Here is a 16799-nt window from a genome sequence, read left to right on the forward strand (position 1 = left end):
TTCTAAATCGTATAGGAACCATGGATGTTACTACTATTCACTGTGAGTTCACTTCTGTTCTATTGGTTTAAGAATGGTATTTACCCATGCCATTAATAATATAAAGCTAGTGAAGAATGAACAAACACATGGATACGGTAAGTACAAACATAAATTTCCATATGATTTATTTTTGTTCCTTGTACATAAGAAACAGTAATATACAAGTTACACTGCTTCAGAATGTAAAATGGATAAAAATGTGTATGAAAAAAAGCACATTTCTAGAAAAAGGTATTGGCAAATAGTAAAAAATGGGGAGTAAAAGCAAAAAACAAATCAAAACAAAACAAAAACCAACAATTCTTCAATTCAGTGTGCAAACATATAAAAATAGAAATACTAACTCTACAGGCAGTATTTCCCGATAAATTATTTAAATAGCATATCTACACAATCTGAGATATCTATTCCAATGGCAATGAGAAAATAATTTACAAAAATAAAGCAACGGTATACAAGATGGTAGAAAAACAACTTTCAGAAACTGTATTTAACATTTCAATGCTATTTCCTTATGGGAATACCTTTTGCAAAGAATTTTTATACTATATACAACATTAACTTTTTTAAGGTACTACAGTAGCTAAAAGTTGGTTAGACACTAAAACTCTTTCTGCTTGATCCAAAAATTCCATACTCAGTCACACAACAAATGAGGTAATATTTGTATGTAAGTTTCACCTTTGTCATTTTTTTTCTCTTTTGGAAAAATGAAAAAAAAATAGGTGTATATGGTTTTCTTCTCCCTGGAAATAGGTGCAAGGTTGTGGGGTAAAATAGTATTAAAGATGTGATGGCTTTCTTTGCATTCTAAAACACTTACAAATGGACAACCAATTCCACTTGAAAAGACAACAAAAAATTTCCAAATCATTCACTCTAAGCACAAAGTGTAAAGCAGTTTCTTATGAGAGTTGCTGATAAAGCTCAGCGACCTGCTCTCACTTTCCATATGAAATCTAATTCCAGGTAGAACAGAGTTAATAAATAATCTGTATTTACAATCTTACAGTCATGAGGACTCCTAACAAAGATGATATGGACAGTCCTTACGCTTCTTCCTGTTCCACAATAATCCTTCAGACAGATCCTCCAGAATAGGTAAAAAATAAATATTTTACATTGTAAAGCGTTTATAAAACAAAATGAAAACAAGATCAGACAAAAAAAAAAAAAAAAATACAGTCCAAAAGACAGAATTGGAAAACTCCATGGTAATTCAGGTACAAAGAGAGAAAAGGAATGTTTTAGTTAAGTTGATAATAATTTTGTGCCTTTCTAACCATAAAAATATAAGCACAGCTGTCCCTCCCTGGGGAGACAGCTGGAACTCACTGAGATGGTAGGTTTTGCTCTTTTCTTGCTATGTCTGCACAAGGTACACCTGGAGGAAAACCACCAATTTCCACGTGGCCAGGCCGGGCCAGGCTGCCTTGAGCTTCTGACTCCTTGTCCTGGCCCCCACAGGGGATGTGTGAAGGCAGGGATGGGGAGGATGTCAGAGGCCAGGCTTCCCTTCCCTTCCCTGCTTCTGTTTAAGTGCCTGTTTAAGTGGGCTGCTCAGCTAACACTAGTCAGCGTCATGAAATCCAGCAATAGTCCTTCAATCCCCTGAAAATGATTTGGTACCAACGTGTAACAGCTCCTCCGCATTTTCTCTGTACAATGGCCTCTTGGGCGTGCGCCCTCTCCTTAGCACCTTGGCCTGTGCTCCCCGCTTCCCCTGAGGGAGTGTGAGGGGCTGGTTTTGTTTGCTAATTCTAGTAGGTCCTCCCTTCCCTTGCATGCCTGAAAATGCTTCCGAGTTCACTGCTCAGAGACGGCCCCACAAGAGCACCCAAAGCACAGTGGAGTGGGCATGTTTCCAACGGAAGCAAGTAGACGCTTTTGCTTTCCCAAAAGCAAGCCAGTCATTGTTCATATGCTTGGAAAATGTCTTCTCATTCACTGGAGGCTGAAGGCTGAATCTGTTGAAAACTGCCATTTTCTTGAGGCAGGTGATATGTTCTAGGAAGCCACACTGATGCAAGCAGAGAAAAGAGGAAGGCAAGAAGTGATCCTGGGGGTTTGTCAAGCTCTTTGTTCCAGAAGGTGCAAAACCAGCATTGGTTATGACCAGTACTCTGATCAACAGTTCGATGATTAGGAATCTGTTAAATAAATATATAAAAATAAATATACATATGAAAATGAGCTCATAAGGGCACAATCATCTTAAAAAAATTAACAACCCAGGGATAACTCTACTTTTGTAGTGATGAAAGTGCAATTTGAGATCGTTCAAACACACAAACATCTCATTTCTTTAAGCTGACGTTGACATTAGGATGAAGACACAGCACAACCTTTCAGAATTACTAGTATGCTTTCTAGGACCTTCAATATTAAAAGTTTAGGGAACTTTATTTGAAAAATTGACGTTGCAAAGTATGTCCTAAGTTAAATATTTTTTGAGTGGTATCAACCATCTTTCTTTACTCCTGGTGTGTTTGATCTCTGGATGGCCAGTGCTTTCACCTGGTAGGCTAAGCCTTGGCTACGTGTTGAACACTTACTTTATGGTAGGCCTAATGCTAGACTCAGAATTTAAGTAATCAATGGGTGGGAGAAAAGGGAAGAAAAAAGCTAAGGTTAATGGGCAGTTAATTGCACACTCCTTTCCCTGTGCAACACAGGGAAAGGGTGTGAAAGACAACTTGTGCTGTGATGGCATTTTACAAAATTGTAGGCAAAGTGTGAGGTATGTAAACATACAAAATTCTATAGAAAAGTGTTACTGACAATGTCTCAACTGTATAGCTACTTGTCTGCCATTTACTTAGGCGTTATGTATGAAGAACATAGAGACTGTCAGGAATGTGCTTGCACAAAGTAACACTGTAAATAAAGTCTCAGGATTTCTTTAGCCACAGTGCACAGACATTATCTCACTTTTAGCACTGTCTTCAGAAACAAAATGTAAATAACCCCGACTCTAAAACGGTATTGTGTGTGTGTGTGTGTATGTATTTTATAGGGGATTAAACTCAGGACTTTCAACAATGAACTACATCCCCAGCTCTTGGTATTTTTTACTTTGCAACAAGGTCCCACTAAGTTGCTAAGTTGCCTAGGTGGGACATGAACCTGTGAGCCTCCTGCCTGTCTCCAGAGCTAAGAGGCTTTCAGATTCTCCTTTACTTATCCTCACTATTCATCCGAATTAAGAGATGTGAACTGCACATTCAATGCAATGTCCCTCCTACCTCTACATTCGTATTTCAGGTCAGAGAAGAACACCATTTCTTGAGAGAAGACAAACAATCCTAGCCTCCCACCAGCATAGGTTTTATCATAGATGGGCCCTGAGTCAGCCATGATTTTCTTCCCTTCATACATCACCACTCTGCAGGGAAACAAAACAAAACAAAACACGTCATGAACAACACTGCTATTCTTTGGTCTTCCCTTTTTTGCCCCTTGGCATGCCTGTAAGTAAAATGGAATCAGTCAAATACCTGATGAAACCTGTCTTTGGCCTGTGGCTGAGACGCCATCTGTAGGCGGTGAAATCTTTCCAGCCTATGTGACGAGGGTCATGCCACAGGGTGCGCACCTGAAGGAAAAGGAAAAGAAAGGGTTGAAATATAGCTCTGCTGGGGGAAGATTTAGATTTCTTTCTGGAAGGAATGGTGCTTCAAAGGCGCTGTGTTGACCCAGATCAGAGGGCTCCTGTCCCCCAAGTCTTCTGTCATTTGCTGTGCACCACTGAATGAATATAAAGCAGTAGGGGAGGGAAGGAAAAGAGATTTTATTTGAAGAGACTGAAGCTGCTTTCAGATCTGAAAGGTAACTCATGGTCACGGTGAGCTCCTCTCTCACACACTATTAAGTTCTTACAAAGCAGAGCTTAATGCCGCTGGAGGTAATGCTCACATCTAAGGCTCCTGTTGGGAATCTTGGCCAGAGCGATGTCCTCAGCATTCACAGAAACTCATCCCTCATCCCTTTCTTGGAGGGAGGGGGCTACTGCCTACCTGGCCGGGGGTGTTGCCCGTGTGCCACAGGGCATTGCGCAAGTGCTCGCCGGGTCCCGTGGTAGAGTTCACGACTTTCACAGAAAGGCCGGAGTATCCCTGGGCTCTGGTGGGGTTGGTGTCCCAGTAGGACTGAGTGACTTGCTTCCACATGACAACATAGAAGCGACTGCTGGACTGGTAGCCAAACACGAACCCGGCGTAGTCATCGTCCCTTTCGGTGTTGATGAAGAAGGTGCCGCTGAAGTCCACAGCATTAAACTCATCAAAACCTGGAAAACAAGGCCAGAGCCAGGTGAGAAACTTTAGAAGGTTGCCCATTCTGATCCTGGACATCCTTAGTGCCTACAGGGCCAGATACAACTGCCAGGTTTTGTATCTGCTGCTTTCCATGTATGCATTTGCCTTTGATCAAAGGGCTTACTCACCTATAGCAAGTCCAGGATCACAGTTGACAGTCTGGACTAGTTCTTTGCCCTGATGGCGTACAACCCAGTTAGGGTCATTCTGTGATGTCCCTTTGGGATCTAGAGGAATCATCTGGAATCTGCGGAAATCGGTCTCACTGATGTCAACATTCTCAGGACAGATGTCATCGATGTCTGGTACGCTGTCATGGTCAAAGTCATCTTTGCAGGCATCACCTCTACCATCACCTGAGGCCAGAAAAGGCAGAGTTCAGTGAACTTTTAACTGTTATCACAGAGCAGACGGAGACCAGAAACTTATGCTGTTAAAGCCAGCATTCACTCACTGCATTCGGCCCTGCCTGTATTCCCTGCATCCACACGGGCACAGCAGGAGCCACTGTCTTATTGTAGAGCAGCCGCACTGACTCACCATCGGAGTCCTTCTGGTCGGGATTGGGCACCAGCCTGCAGTTGTCCCTGTCATCGGGAATGCCATCATTGTCGTCATCATGGTCACAGGCATCCCCCTTGCCGTCTTTATCGTGGTCGGCCTGGTTGGCATTGGGCACATAGGGACAGTTGTCCAGATTGTTCTGGTGGCCATCTTCATCAATGTCCTGATTGTTGTCACAAGTGTCTCCAATGCGGTCTGAGTCAGAGTCCAGCTGGGAGAGTGACCGAGAAGGTAGTCAGTCAAAGCATGAGTCACTGCTTATGTTAAAAATAACATTCATGCCCCCTCAACAGGGGAAACTCTCCTTCATTTGATATGGCTGAGGCATTTTGTGTTTATGTCCATGCTACTGAAGATAAATAATACTAGTAGCCAAGTTTTATGTTTTTTTTTTTCCTTGATCTTTATATGAAAACTTACAAAGGATATTTTAGAATTTTTTTTAATGTAAAACTTTCTAGCATAGAAAGACTCAGTCACTAAGGTTGGAAAGCAGTATTAACTGTTTATATCTGAATGTTAAAAATTCTCCGGGTACACTTTGTAATTTCTCAGCGAAGGTTTCAGGTATAAACTTGTTGACATATTAACTTCTACTCTAGGTCATGAAATTATGGAAACATGGCACTACTTTCTTGGTACACTGGGTAATGTATATGAGAAATGAAAAATAAAATTTAAGATAGTTGATTTTATCTTTCTACTCCATGAGAACTCTCATCTGTTGGCTCAGGTGAAATCAGATTTTAATTTTTTTTCAGAACAGATTTCCCCAGAGTACTTAACATTAGTCAGTATGTATGAGATGCTCTTTTAAAAACCTGATGCTTGAATTTTAAGATTGTTATGATCAGAGGAATGAAAAAGTCCTTTAATGAGATAAATGCTATTGCAGAAATTTAATTTATGGTACTGAAACTTTATAAATAGTCGATCCTTGAGGCCATTTGGTCAGCAAAGCCAATTCCAGGTTTTTAAGCTTCCCCCCAGTGACCCCAAAGCCATCTGATGCAGCTTCACTAGAGCAAGTGTTAGTTAGGAGAAGCTGGCTTTCTCATTTCTTTAATCTCATAAAAATACCACCATTTTTTAAAAGCTGGTCGGTAAACATCCAGAACACCACATTTAAAAATATATTCTCTTAACATTTATTCCTAGAAAATCATGGGCAGTTACACAAAGGAGAAGTGCCCTCTGCAGGAGAGCTATTCTGTGTCATAACGTTTCTGTGTAACACTCCCCGGACTCAGGTGAAGGATGGCCTGTTTCTAAGCCTGAACAGTTACGGAGAATGACAGAAAGAGGGTCTTTCTCCTGACCTCAGAAATGTTTGTGGTTTGATTATTTCTTTCTATTAGATTTTATCATTAACTATGAAAAGGACTGTTTACTTTGCTTCTGGATATTCTTCCCCTTAGTCTTATATATTAGTAATACTGTCAAGGAGTTGTATCATTTGTCTTAACAATGGCAGATCACCCTGAGTGATATCTTACAGGAGACAAGACCAAAGTTTCAGGACGGTCACATTACAGACCCATGGGACTCTGCAAAGAGCTCACACAAGCAGGCTACGGATGTGAATGCGCTGCGCCCTGGTAACAACAGCATCTGAACTGTTCTAAACTCACTCACTGTCTTACAGGCCCAGGCACTGCAACATCTCCCTGAACCACTCTGAAAGGAGCCCACCTACCTGGTCCGGGTTGTGCTCCAGGGGGCAGTTGTCGCACTGATCCCCGACCCCATCCATATCCGTGTCCCTCTGGTCCACGTTGTAGACATACTGGCAGTTGTCCCGTTCATTGAGGATGCCTGCAGAGAACAAGATAAGGGACTTTCCAGCCATGGCTGCTTTGAGCAAACCGCATACTGACAGCCACGGAGGGAGCAAAGCTGTGGGCGTTTTCACTGCGCCAGGCCCCCTGCGTCAGGGACGCCTTACCATCTCCATCAATGTCTGCGGCACAGGCGTCCCCTTCCCCATTGCTGTCTGTGTCTGCCTGATCTGGATTGTGGTTGTAGGGGCAGTTGTCACAGCGGTCTCCCACGTCGTCTCTGTCGTAGTCGTACTGGGCTGGGTTGTAATGGAACGGGCAGTTGTCCTGCAAAGAGGAGATATGGTGCACTTTCAGGGCTGCCCAAGAAAGCAGCAGAAACCTCTGACCACACGCAAACCGCGGAGCCCTGCCATAATTATTTTCTCTTTAGCAGATATTCTCAGGGCCAGTAATACCATCTACAGGTTAAAGGACAATGAGGGAGAAAGGCATTCCAGTTGGCTACAAATAAGTGAGATGTAAAATCTAATCTCATCATCTCAGTTCTCACTACACCCACGGTAAGTGTTACTGTCATTAACTGTGACATTTGAGATGAACTGGGGAACAAAGCCTCGCTTGTTTATACACCTGCAGTACTGCTCTCTCTCTCAAATGGGAAGGATGGCAGTGATAAAAAGCCAGCTCCTCAGAAATTTTTTTTGGCAAACCTGAATCTTGGAACTACGAAGGCATGATGGATAATTTCTAATCAGACCATGTGTCCATGTGGTACATTTCTGCAGTGATCCTGTAATTTTCCTGTATCCTCAAGTGTTACTGAATTAAAAAGATGAAAGGGGTGGAAAATGGCTTTTTTACCCTGTCGTCTGGAATTTTATCATTGTCGTCATCGTCATCGCAGGCGTCACCAATGCCATCCTTGTCATAGTCTTCCTGCCCCGAATTGGGGAGGTTGGGACAGTTGTCCTAGGAAAGAGCAGATGCGTGGGAGTTACAGTTTGTATCCCTCCCTTTGCTCAGCAGGACAGCGTGTTGCTGTATCAAACGCTTTTCTGGGAAAGTTAGGTGACGGCTCAATTTATTGGGCACAGACATACAGAGTTTATCTAAATATTCCAGCCTTTACAGATGCTGTGAACGCAAGTCTTGCTCCTCTAGCATTTGGTAGAGTAGCGAACCCTGCTTTGGACAGAAGAACCAACTACAGTATACGTTGCCAAGAGTCTGACCTGTTCATATTCTTGGTGCCAAATGACTTAATATTCATCAGGAGGGTTAATCTATTGGTTCGGTCTTCAAAGCTACAGCACTGCAAATTCACTAGTGTCCCGTGGCAGGCCCAGGGATGGGGGCTATACCTTCTTGCAGTGGTAGGTCGCATTGGCCACACACACCAGGTCCTCGTCGGGCCACCCGTCCAGGTCCGTGTCTTCCCCGCAGATGATGCCATTGCCGGCGTAGCCGGGTTTACACTCGCAGCGGTACATGGGGTCGCTGTAGTGGCCCAGGTAGTCGCACTTGGCATTCTTGTTGCAGTTGTGTGTCCCATCAGTGCAGGGGTTGCGGGGCTTGCACACCTGAGGGCACATGTCCTAGTATCAGCGTGGAGCCTCCATACCACCAAGAAGAGAGCGGATCCCTGTGGCTCCCGAGTAGACTGAGACCCTGCTTGGGTACATGTGGGTAACCTCTGTCCCTCCCCATTGTCTCTCTGAAAATATCCAGACTATGGGCAAATTGTACTTTACATATCCTGTCTTAAAATTGTTCAGCTCCTTGGCAAATGTTAAGTCCTCCTGCTCTGAGCTGCTTTCAGAGTGGCGCTGTCAAATGGGGTGGCCATGAAGTCACACCTTCCAAAGCAGACTGGGTATTCCTTCCCTCCAGTTTTTGGTGAAGAGTATAAAGCTACATTCCTCCCTGTGACTGCTTTGCTCAAGGCCTGCTTTCTTCCACTCGGATCTATTATTCGAGACTGCTGTACCTGTTTGTTGGCTGTGGCATGCTCAACGCCGCGGCCATAGGGCTGTGTGCCCGTGAAACGCGGTGGGCAGGGCAGGCAGTTGTACCCAGGGTCTGTGTTCTTGCACCTGTGTTCTCCGTTGTGGTTAAAGCAGGCATCAGGCACTTCTCTGCACTGTGGGGGAAACAAGGGTTTGCTTAGTGTTTAGAAAATGCTGCCTTTGTGGATACAGATCTGTAATAATCCTGGCACTTGGAAGGCTAACGCAAAGAAAAGAAGGAAGGAGGAAAAAGGGTACAAGGAAAGGAGGAAGGGAAAAGGGACGACGCTGCCTTAAAGAGGCACTTGGGACAGGGTGCTGCTTTCCTAGATGTAGTGACTTAGAGCCATCTGCTCCTCACCTCATCAACATCTTTGCACTGGATGCCATTTCCACTGTAACCAGCAGGACAAGCGCCACATTTCCAGCTGCCATCGGGATAGCTGGTACACTTGGCCCCAGCAAAGCAAGGGTTGGACAGACATCCATCTGAGACAATGTGAGACAGACAGGTAAGGGTGGGTCTAAGCTGCTTCTGCTGCCATGCTGGCCACTTGCAAAACAATGCAAATAAGATACACAGGGTCTCTGCTACTGATAGATCACCGAGATGACGTGGTCACGCGCATTTCAGAGTAACTCAGGACTAAGTGAAACCCAGACCCCACCCCGCCGCAGATGCTGGCTGCAGCTTTTAGTAAAGCAGAAAGCTCCAAAGGTGTTTTTGCCTTGGACGGTGTCACTCACCAATTGGACAGTCCTGCTTGTTGCAGACTTGGCTCTCTGTCACATCGCCAATGCAGTCTTTGCCTCCAAACTGCGGTGCGGGGTTGTTGCAGAGCCGGCTACGTGTCTGCAGTCCTCCTCCACAGGTGACGGAGCAGACATCCCACAGTGACCAGGGTCCCCAGCCTCCATTGACTGTAAGAATATGAAATGTATGCTAAACCCAAGGTCAGTTTTGAAAGCCTTAACCTATCACAGAAGATTCCCCCAAGCCTGTCCAAGAAACCTCCGTTACCCTGACACATGGAAAGACTGTTTGGGAAGAGGGCGAGTTTGAAATGCTTTCCATTAAGAGAAGCTGCTGAACATGTAGGACTTCACCCCTGTTTGTTGTTCTAGTCAGCAACCTTCCTCTCCCCTGATCCCCTGAGCTGGAGGCTGCAGAGTGTGAGCCACCAGCTGGGCGGAGCTGCTGCCCACAAACGGCCCCATGGCCAGGCACACACGTACTGGGGCAGGGGTCTCTCGTGCAGGCTTTGGTCTCCCGGGCTTCGCCTTCACATGGTTTCCCATTCATCTGGGGACTGGGAGAGTTGCAGAGCCGGATCCTGGTGATCACACCATCGCCACATGTCACAGAGCAAGATGACCACGGGGACCAGTGGCTCCAGCCGCCATCCTGTTTAACTAAAGGACAAAGCACATGGTCACAAATGGTGCAGGCTTACAGCTGGTCAAAGAGAAGTGATCTTCAGGTACACAGAGAGATGTTTCTCGCACATGGTCTGTGGCAGTGGAAACCTCATGTGTAGCAGAAGCTGGCTCTTGGCCTCAACATCTCAGTGTCACTGGGAATCTTTCCTAGCAGTATACGAATCATATTTGGCTGTCTTTGTGGGTTTCTGTGTATAAGCTAACATTTACAGGGTTTTGCAATAAGGCCAGCTCTACCCTACTGCTCTGTACACATTATCTAAATAAAATGCTCAAAATAACTGCAGGAACTATTGTTATAATCCTCATGCTGCAGGTGAGGAGGGAGCTGCAGGGAGGGCAGGCTGTGCCCAACGTACAGAGACCAGTGGCAGAGCTGGAATCCAGTCCAGAGGTTGGGGAACCCGTGCTCTCGAGCACCCTCTGTGCAACTGCTCTTGATGATGACAACAGGGCAGATCAGACCCCTCCGCTCCTACGTGGACTAGATAGACACTTACATCTCTTGTCACATTCCTGAATGTGGCAAGTCCGAGTCTGCACAGAGGAGCCCTCGCATCGGTTGTTGAGGCTGTCACAAGACCGGCCACGCTGCTGAATTCCACTGCCACATGTTGCAGAGCAGGAAGTCCACTCAGACCAGGGCGACCAGCCGTCGTCTGCAGAGTCACTGGCTGCAGGGAGACAGGCCGCTTAATACCCAGTGATTAAGACAAGACAATCTCTGTCCGAGGGTTTAAAGCAAGATTTTCTTTTTTATTCCCTTAGGTGTGATTAACAAGTAAAAATTATTTAATTAAATGTATACACACAATGTTTGATACATGTGTGCATGACTACACCGATTACTACTATCAAATTAATGATCATAACTCACAGTTACCACTTTTTGTAGTCATTTAAGATCCACTTTCTTAGCAAATTCCAAGTATACAATGCTGTATTATTAACCGGAGACACCATACTGTATGCAAGATGCCCAACTTAATATCAAAGATTCAGGTGAACAGGATGAAAGTGATACATTTCTCAAGCCAGCCGCCAAGGGGCAGACACCACGTCACTGTGCGTATGCCTGTGGGGTTAGTGGATGCTTTGCCTGGTATAAATGAGCCTTCTCAGACTCGGTGTTCTTCTATCCGTACTTCTTCTTTCCTTCTCTCTCAGCAAAGATTCTCTATACTGACTTAAGATATCTGGGTAGGCATTTCCAGTCTCAGCCTTCCAAGAATGCTCAGCTTTTGGGCTGCTGATAGGAATCCTTTCTGACTGCCAGGGAAGCCCCACACCATGTGTTTGACAGGTGAGGTTGAAGCCCACTTGGGGGCTGTTGGCTCTGGCTCTAACTTGGCCAGGAGGTTAGTCAGTCTGTTGTTCCTCTCACGCTAGCATTTGGGGCGTTCTCTGCACATATTTGCACAAGCAGAAAAATGTGTTTGTTTACCATCTGCTCAGGAACCATGACTACGATCACATCTATCTGTATCAGACAGAAGGCAGAGAACTTGTTTTCTTTTGCCATCCATTAGAAGCTTTCCTAGGAATCCTTAATTCAAGTTCAGTACTCTGCCAGCCCTCAGCCAGTTTGCTCCCTTTAATCCGAGTGAATGCTGAACAGAAACAGATACACAAATGACCATTACGGTAACGACATCACTGCTGTGGCCCTTGGATGGGGCTGGCTCCCTTGCGCTATGGCCAGTAATGTAGGTGTGTGTGGGGAGAGCAAGTAACACTTCCCTATTTTCTTCCTTACTGATGATGAATCACTTTTATGACATGCACCTACTACATTACCTATTATCTCAGCAGAACGATTATACTGCCAACAAAAGCCAGAGATAGAGTACCCTGGAGCTTTACGGTTCCTTAATTCCATTTAGCACCCTGAGTCTAAACTCACGTTGTTCTCTTTCAACCTCCTATCACTGCAGATAAAACAGGCAGAAATTTCAGGCCCAATTTAGTCCGATGCTCACACCGTTAAACCTATCAATTTCTTAGGTGAATAGGTTCTCAGCTCTGTGCTGCAAATTCTAAAAGTAGTCCACTTAGATCTACCACTAGTACACACTCATTTCCTTTTTCAAAGCCTAAAATTGGAATAAGCTACACCAAGATCATCTATACCACAGTACAGAGGGGTAATTCAGAGTTGTCATCACAGAGTTTATGACTTTACATGGTAGAGAAGTTGACAGTTCCTCAGCTGTAGCAGCAAGAAACTGAAGACCATGATTGGGGGTTGGCTGGGGGGAGCAGTGTTCAGTGTAGCTGTTCAGAAGCAGAAGGGACCCAGTGTCACTTGAGAATGGTTATGCCATTGTGGGGACTTACGCCAGCACCGCGGGCAGCACTCTCCATCGGGAACCGTGGCATTGGAGCAGGGCATGATGGGGCAGGACACTTTTTTGCAGATGGTAACTGAGTTCTGCAAGGTGAGAGAACATGGGGGAGATGGGTCAGAGCATGTTGCAAGTAGAAGTTTACTCTATGACAAGGTGCGACACAGGCAGGGCGGTCAGTCTCTAGGGGAAGGATTTTAAGGGGAGCTTTGTCACATCTGCAGTCACCAATACCACAGCGTTCTGATGCTGTATACTTACAACTCCATTCTTTGAAGAGTTGGTCAGGTACGGAAGTTACAACATGAAGAACATATTTATAAGGAATCAACTAACACTACGAGCCAAGTCTGTATCTAAAATGGAACTCATAAAACTAGGCCAGGGCTTTTAAATTTTTATATTTTATCCTCAGGAAGAGAAGTATAAGTATTTTCCCTTCACCTGTAGAGCTGGTGGTGTATTAGGATGGAGAAGAATTTATGAAGCTGGCTCCCAAACTCAGTAATCTGTGTCAGTATTTAAACTGTACTCTACTTGATGAGCCAGATAAAGCCCCACCTCACCTGTCTCTGGTGCCATCTGAGCTAAGTAGACAGTGACATCCTAACAGTATGGGACTAAGTGACCTGAACAACAGGACTGTGTTAACCCTTATGTATGAGCTGAATACAAACCAGGGTTGGGGGAGGGAGGAAAAAGAAGACTGTTCTAAGCAGCTTTTATTTACCTGACATTCAACACTTAGTCTTTGAATTAAAGCAGGCAATTATTCAGATGTCTAAGTAGATTTGTTTCCTTAGGTTCTTAACCTGGGGTATAATAGGACTTTGATAGAACTTCTGAGAGTTTAAAGGATGTGAAGATGTCATAATTGCATCTCAAAGAAAAACCCCATAAAAAGAACCCATGTGGCCACATGGGTATTTCCTGAGAAACACATGCCATCAGTTCTTAGCATGTGACCGTCCCTCACCTGACAGTGACACTCCGTGCAGCTGTCCACAGTCCATGCCTCGTTGTTCCCGTACTGAACTCCATTGTGATAGCAGAGAGGAGGCCTCCTCACCTCCTTGGCCAATTCCTTGTTTTCTTCTGTCTAAAATGGGGAGAAGGACCATGAGCATCCAGCCCCATCTGGGGCCCACTGGGGTGAACGGTTGAGGGCAGGGGCTGGGCTCCGAGGCCACTGACCACTTTGCGGATGCTGTCCTGCAGTGTGGTCACAATGGTGCGCAGGCCCCGGAGCTCCAGGACCATGCTGGACAGCTCGTCACAGGAGATGCCACAGATGGCCTGTAGGTCCTTTGTCTTGTGGCCAATGTAGTTAGTGCGGATGGCAGGGCTGGACCCATTCACCACGGTGTTGTCCAGGGTGAGGAGGACATTGGTAGCTGCTACAAAACATAATGGAAAAAGAAAAGTAGTAGAAGGGCTTCCAGCTGCTGACCTCACCCTTGAGTCCTTGGGGTAAATGTTTCATGGGGGACAAGGGATGCAAGTGGAGGGTGTATATTTGTGTGGGCATACCCTTCGAGGTCACTTTTGTATACTTTTTAACTGTGTTACCTACGTAAATTATGCACAAATACTATTGCGTGAATTTCTCAGTCTATTTTCGGTGGAATCTGCCCCCCACTTCCCCACATACCCTAAAAACAGAGGGGTACTCACAGCTGGAGCAGCCTTTGTTCCTGAGGATGTCTTCTGGTGTGGTTCCAAAGACAAACCTCACGTTCTGCAGCACCCCCTGTAGGCAAAGGACACACATTACTTGTGGGATGTTGGGAGTGAGTGGGGGTGGGGAAAACAGTCTCCCTGCTCATATACCTGCAACCAAAAGTTTAAAGAGCTCGGTGTTTAGAGCACTGCATCAAAATAACACACCAAGCAAAATTGCAGGGCAAACTCAAAATCTTAATTATGTCTCCTGCTAACTCTTCAGTATTTTACCAAGAGTTCAGTTATCAGCCTACTTGGGTGTACAGGAAATGGAATTTGATACTAAGCCCAGAGCATATAAGGACACTCTCCAATGAGAAAGAGTTCAAAGCCACAGTTGCAAAGATCTAGAAATTAAGGCAATAAGCTGCTGCAGCAACACATAACCACTATTTCAACCTTTGGTTCCAGACTGGCTGCATCCCCCTGAGGAATCAGATGGCAACGTGGTACTGATTCTGCCCACACTAAGTATTGTTTTCATTAAAGTTGGTGGAATGCATGTGAAATAAATCATTTCTGAAGCATGTAAGGAGCATCTAATACTTGAACAGCCTGCTTGTTTTCAGAGAGTGGATCCTAGTCCACCTGCTGCTTGTGAAAAGTGCATATTCTCAGGACCCTCTCCTGGCCTACAGTTTCTGAAACCTTGGGGTTGGGGGGGCATGTGACTTCACCAGCCTGCCAGGGTCAGCAGGCCAGCAAATGACCTTGTGGGTAGCATTCCAAGAAGAGGACTCACCTGGAAATTGTCATTGACGTCTCCCTTTGCGACGCGCAGCCTGGCAATGCTGGCCAGGTCCCTGGTGAAGATGCTCTGGATGGGGACATCCAGCTCAGCGTTCTCCAACTTCTCACAGTCGATGTACAGCTGGGCCCTGTCTTCCTGCACAAACAGGGTGATGCTCTTCCATTGGCCAGTGGCCAGGACAGCTTCCTCCACCGACACCACCTGCTGCTTGCCCTGCACGCTCAGGCTCAGGTCCAGGGTTCCCGCCTTGCCGTTGGAAACCACGCTGAAGATCTGGCCGGAGTGGTCTTTCCGCTCCACCGCCAGCAGCGTGCCTCGAGTCTTCTTCAGCTGTCTCAGTGAAGCCAGGAGGAGGAAGCCCTTCTCTGCCCGCACAGCATCCACTAGATCTTGGAACTTGTCATCGGGCACAGGGGGGATCAGGTTGGCATTCTCAATGCGGAAAGCTGGGCTGGATGGGTCAGGACCCTTCACTAGCCGGCGCCCGGAGCCCTTGCGGGTGGCCCCGGTGAGTTCAAAGATGTCAAACACGCTGCTGTCTCCCCCAGACTCTGCGGGGCAGAAGAGAACACAGTGAGCTTTCTAGGCTGGGGCCAGGAGTAGAGGGCCTGGGAAAGGGGATAGGGTGAAATCGACGGCCACTGCAAGAGTTGATTACCAGAGGTAAGGTGCACCCTGACATTCAGCTGGGGCTCTGGGCAGAAACGGCTGGGACAGAGATCACGGAGTGGACACACCTGACCTAGCCTGCACCCCGCTCCCGCACTCCCAAGGGCTAGGGAGGAGGACTCACCTGGAATCCGGTTGCTGCCACACACCTGCAGTAGGAACAGGACACTGAGTCCCCAGGCCAGCCCCATGGTGAGCTGTCTGTGCCCAGCAGGGAGCCTGTAGAGGGGAGGCACAAGAGCCCAGGGTCAGAGACCAGCTAAGCAGGGGGCGTGGGCAAAAAAAGGGGCTGGGCAGGGAGCTACCCCCCCCCCCCCCCCCGCCTCTCTTGCCCCACAATGCAGGAGCAAAGAACACTAGGATTTACTTTCCAGAGGACATGTACAAAAAGTGAGAGTGCTGGAGGCCGCGGAATTCCAGGCGGAGGGGCACAAAGACCAACGGGAGGGGGCGTCTTTGTTGGAAAGGAGGGGGTGATCCATAGGAACGGGAGATGCATTTTGGTGGGGGGTTCTACTAGGAAGTAGAAACCTGGAGGAGTAATGTAAAGCTTTCGGGAGGACTTGAAAAACGAGAAAATTGGGGTCTCCCGGAGAGTTGCCAGTGAACCCAAAACAAGACAGGACGGCTCTGGAGCCTTCCCAGGAAAAGGGCTCCCTGGCAGCTGGAAAGAGGAAAGTAGGAGATGTGAGTCGCCCCGACCCCACTGGAGCCTGGGGCTGGAGGTGGCTTACCTGTGTGGATGCCGGCGCAGCAACAGGAGCGCGAGAAGGGCGAGCCGAGTCCTCGGGCGCTGGGTTGGCCGGAGGCGGAGGTTGTAACGGGAGACCTCGCGAAGCCCGAACTCGCGGCGGGCTCTGGGCACTGCTGGCGAAGCGCTGGAGCCGCGCGCCTTTAAAGGGGCGCGCACATTCCTGGGGATTCCACCGACCAATGGGCGGCGGCCGGGCAGGAAGCGGAGGGGGGCCGTCTGGGTTCCTCTCTCCGCCCCCAGCCGCCCGGCTCGCAACTTTCCAGCTAGAAAGTGAAGGGGGAGGCCGGGGTCGGGGCGCCGGAGCAGGGGACTTCTCTGAAGACCAGGTGCCCGCCCACGCCGCCTTGGCACGCAGGGGCTCCGAGCGCCGACTCTCGCGCTACGCAGCTCCAAGCGTTCGGCACGACTA

At 47.0% G+C, this 16799-nt stretch overlaps 1 protein-coding gene across 1 annotated transcript; it reads right to left on the reverse strand.

The window, feature by feature from the left end:
- Positions 1 to 369: 369 nt before the first annotated feature.
- On the reverse strand, positions 370 to 16490 carry Thbs1 (thrombospondin 1). Its single transcript, XM_010624651.2, has 22 exons — positions 16371 to 16490; positions 15761 to 15855; positions 14959 to 15518; positions 14169 to 14244; positions 13689 to 13891; positions 13471 to 13593; positions 12487 to 12580; positions 10650 to 10823; positions 9946 to 10122; positions 9457 to 9630; positions 9071 to 9198; positions 8691 to 8843; positions 8065 to 8283; positions 7565 to 7672; positions 6868 to 7027; positions 6619 to 6737; positions 4899 to 5133; positions 4487 to 4714; positions 4059 to 4330; positions 3540 to 3637; positions 3288 to 3427; positions 370 to 2192 (listed from the first exon to the last, which is right to left on the reverse strand). The coding sequence occupies exons 2-22, from the start codon at positions 15825 to 15827 to the stop codon at positions 2185 to 2187; spliced, it is 3516 nt and encodes a 1171-aa protein (XP_010622953.1). The 5' UTR covers positions 15828 to 15855; positions 16371 to 16490; the 3' UTR covers positions 370 to 2184.
- Positions 16491 to 16799: the final 309 nt, after the last annotated feature.

This window comes from Fukomys damarensis, unplaced genomic scaffold (genome assembly GCF_012274545.1).
Source record: "Fukomys damarensis isolate Sample0158 unplaced genomic scaffold, DMR_v1.0_HiC HiC_scaffold_17, whole genome shotgun sequence".
In the NCBI taxonomy this organism is placed as follows: Eukaryota; Metazoa; Chordata; class Mammalia; order Rodentia; family Bathyergidae; genus Fukomys; species Fukomys damarensis.

Excerpts from the sequence above, each read along its gene's own strand:
- Thbs1 (XM_010624651.2), bottom strand. The coding sequence starts at position 15,827 with ATGGGGCTGGCCTGGGGACTCAGTGTCCTGTTCCTACTGCAGGTGTGT. Across the intron at positions 8,844-9,070 it reads AGTGCAAAGATGTTGATGAG|TGCAGAGAAGTGCCTGATGC; the intron begins GTGAGGAGCAGA and ends TTTCCCCCACAG. Across the intron at positions 3,428-3,539 it reads CCAAAGACAGGTTTCATCAG|AGTGGTGATGTATGAAGGGA; the intron begins GTATTTGACTGA and ends GTTTCCCTGCAG.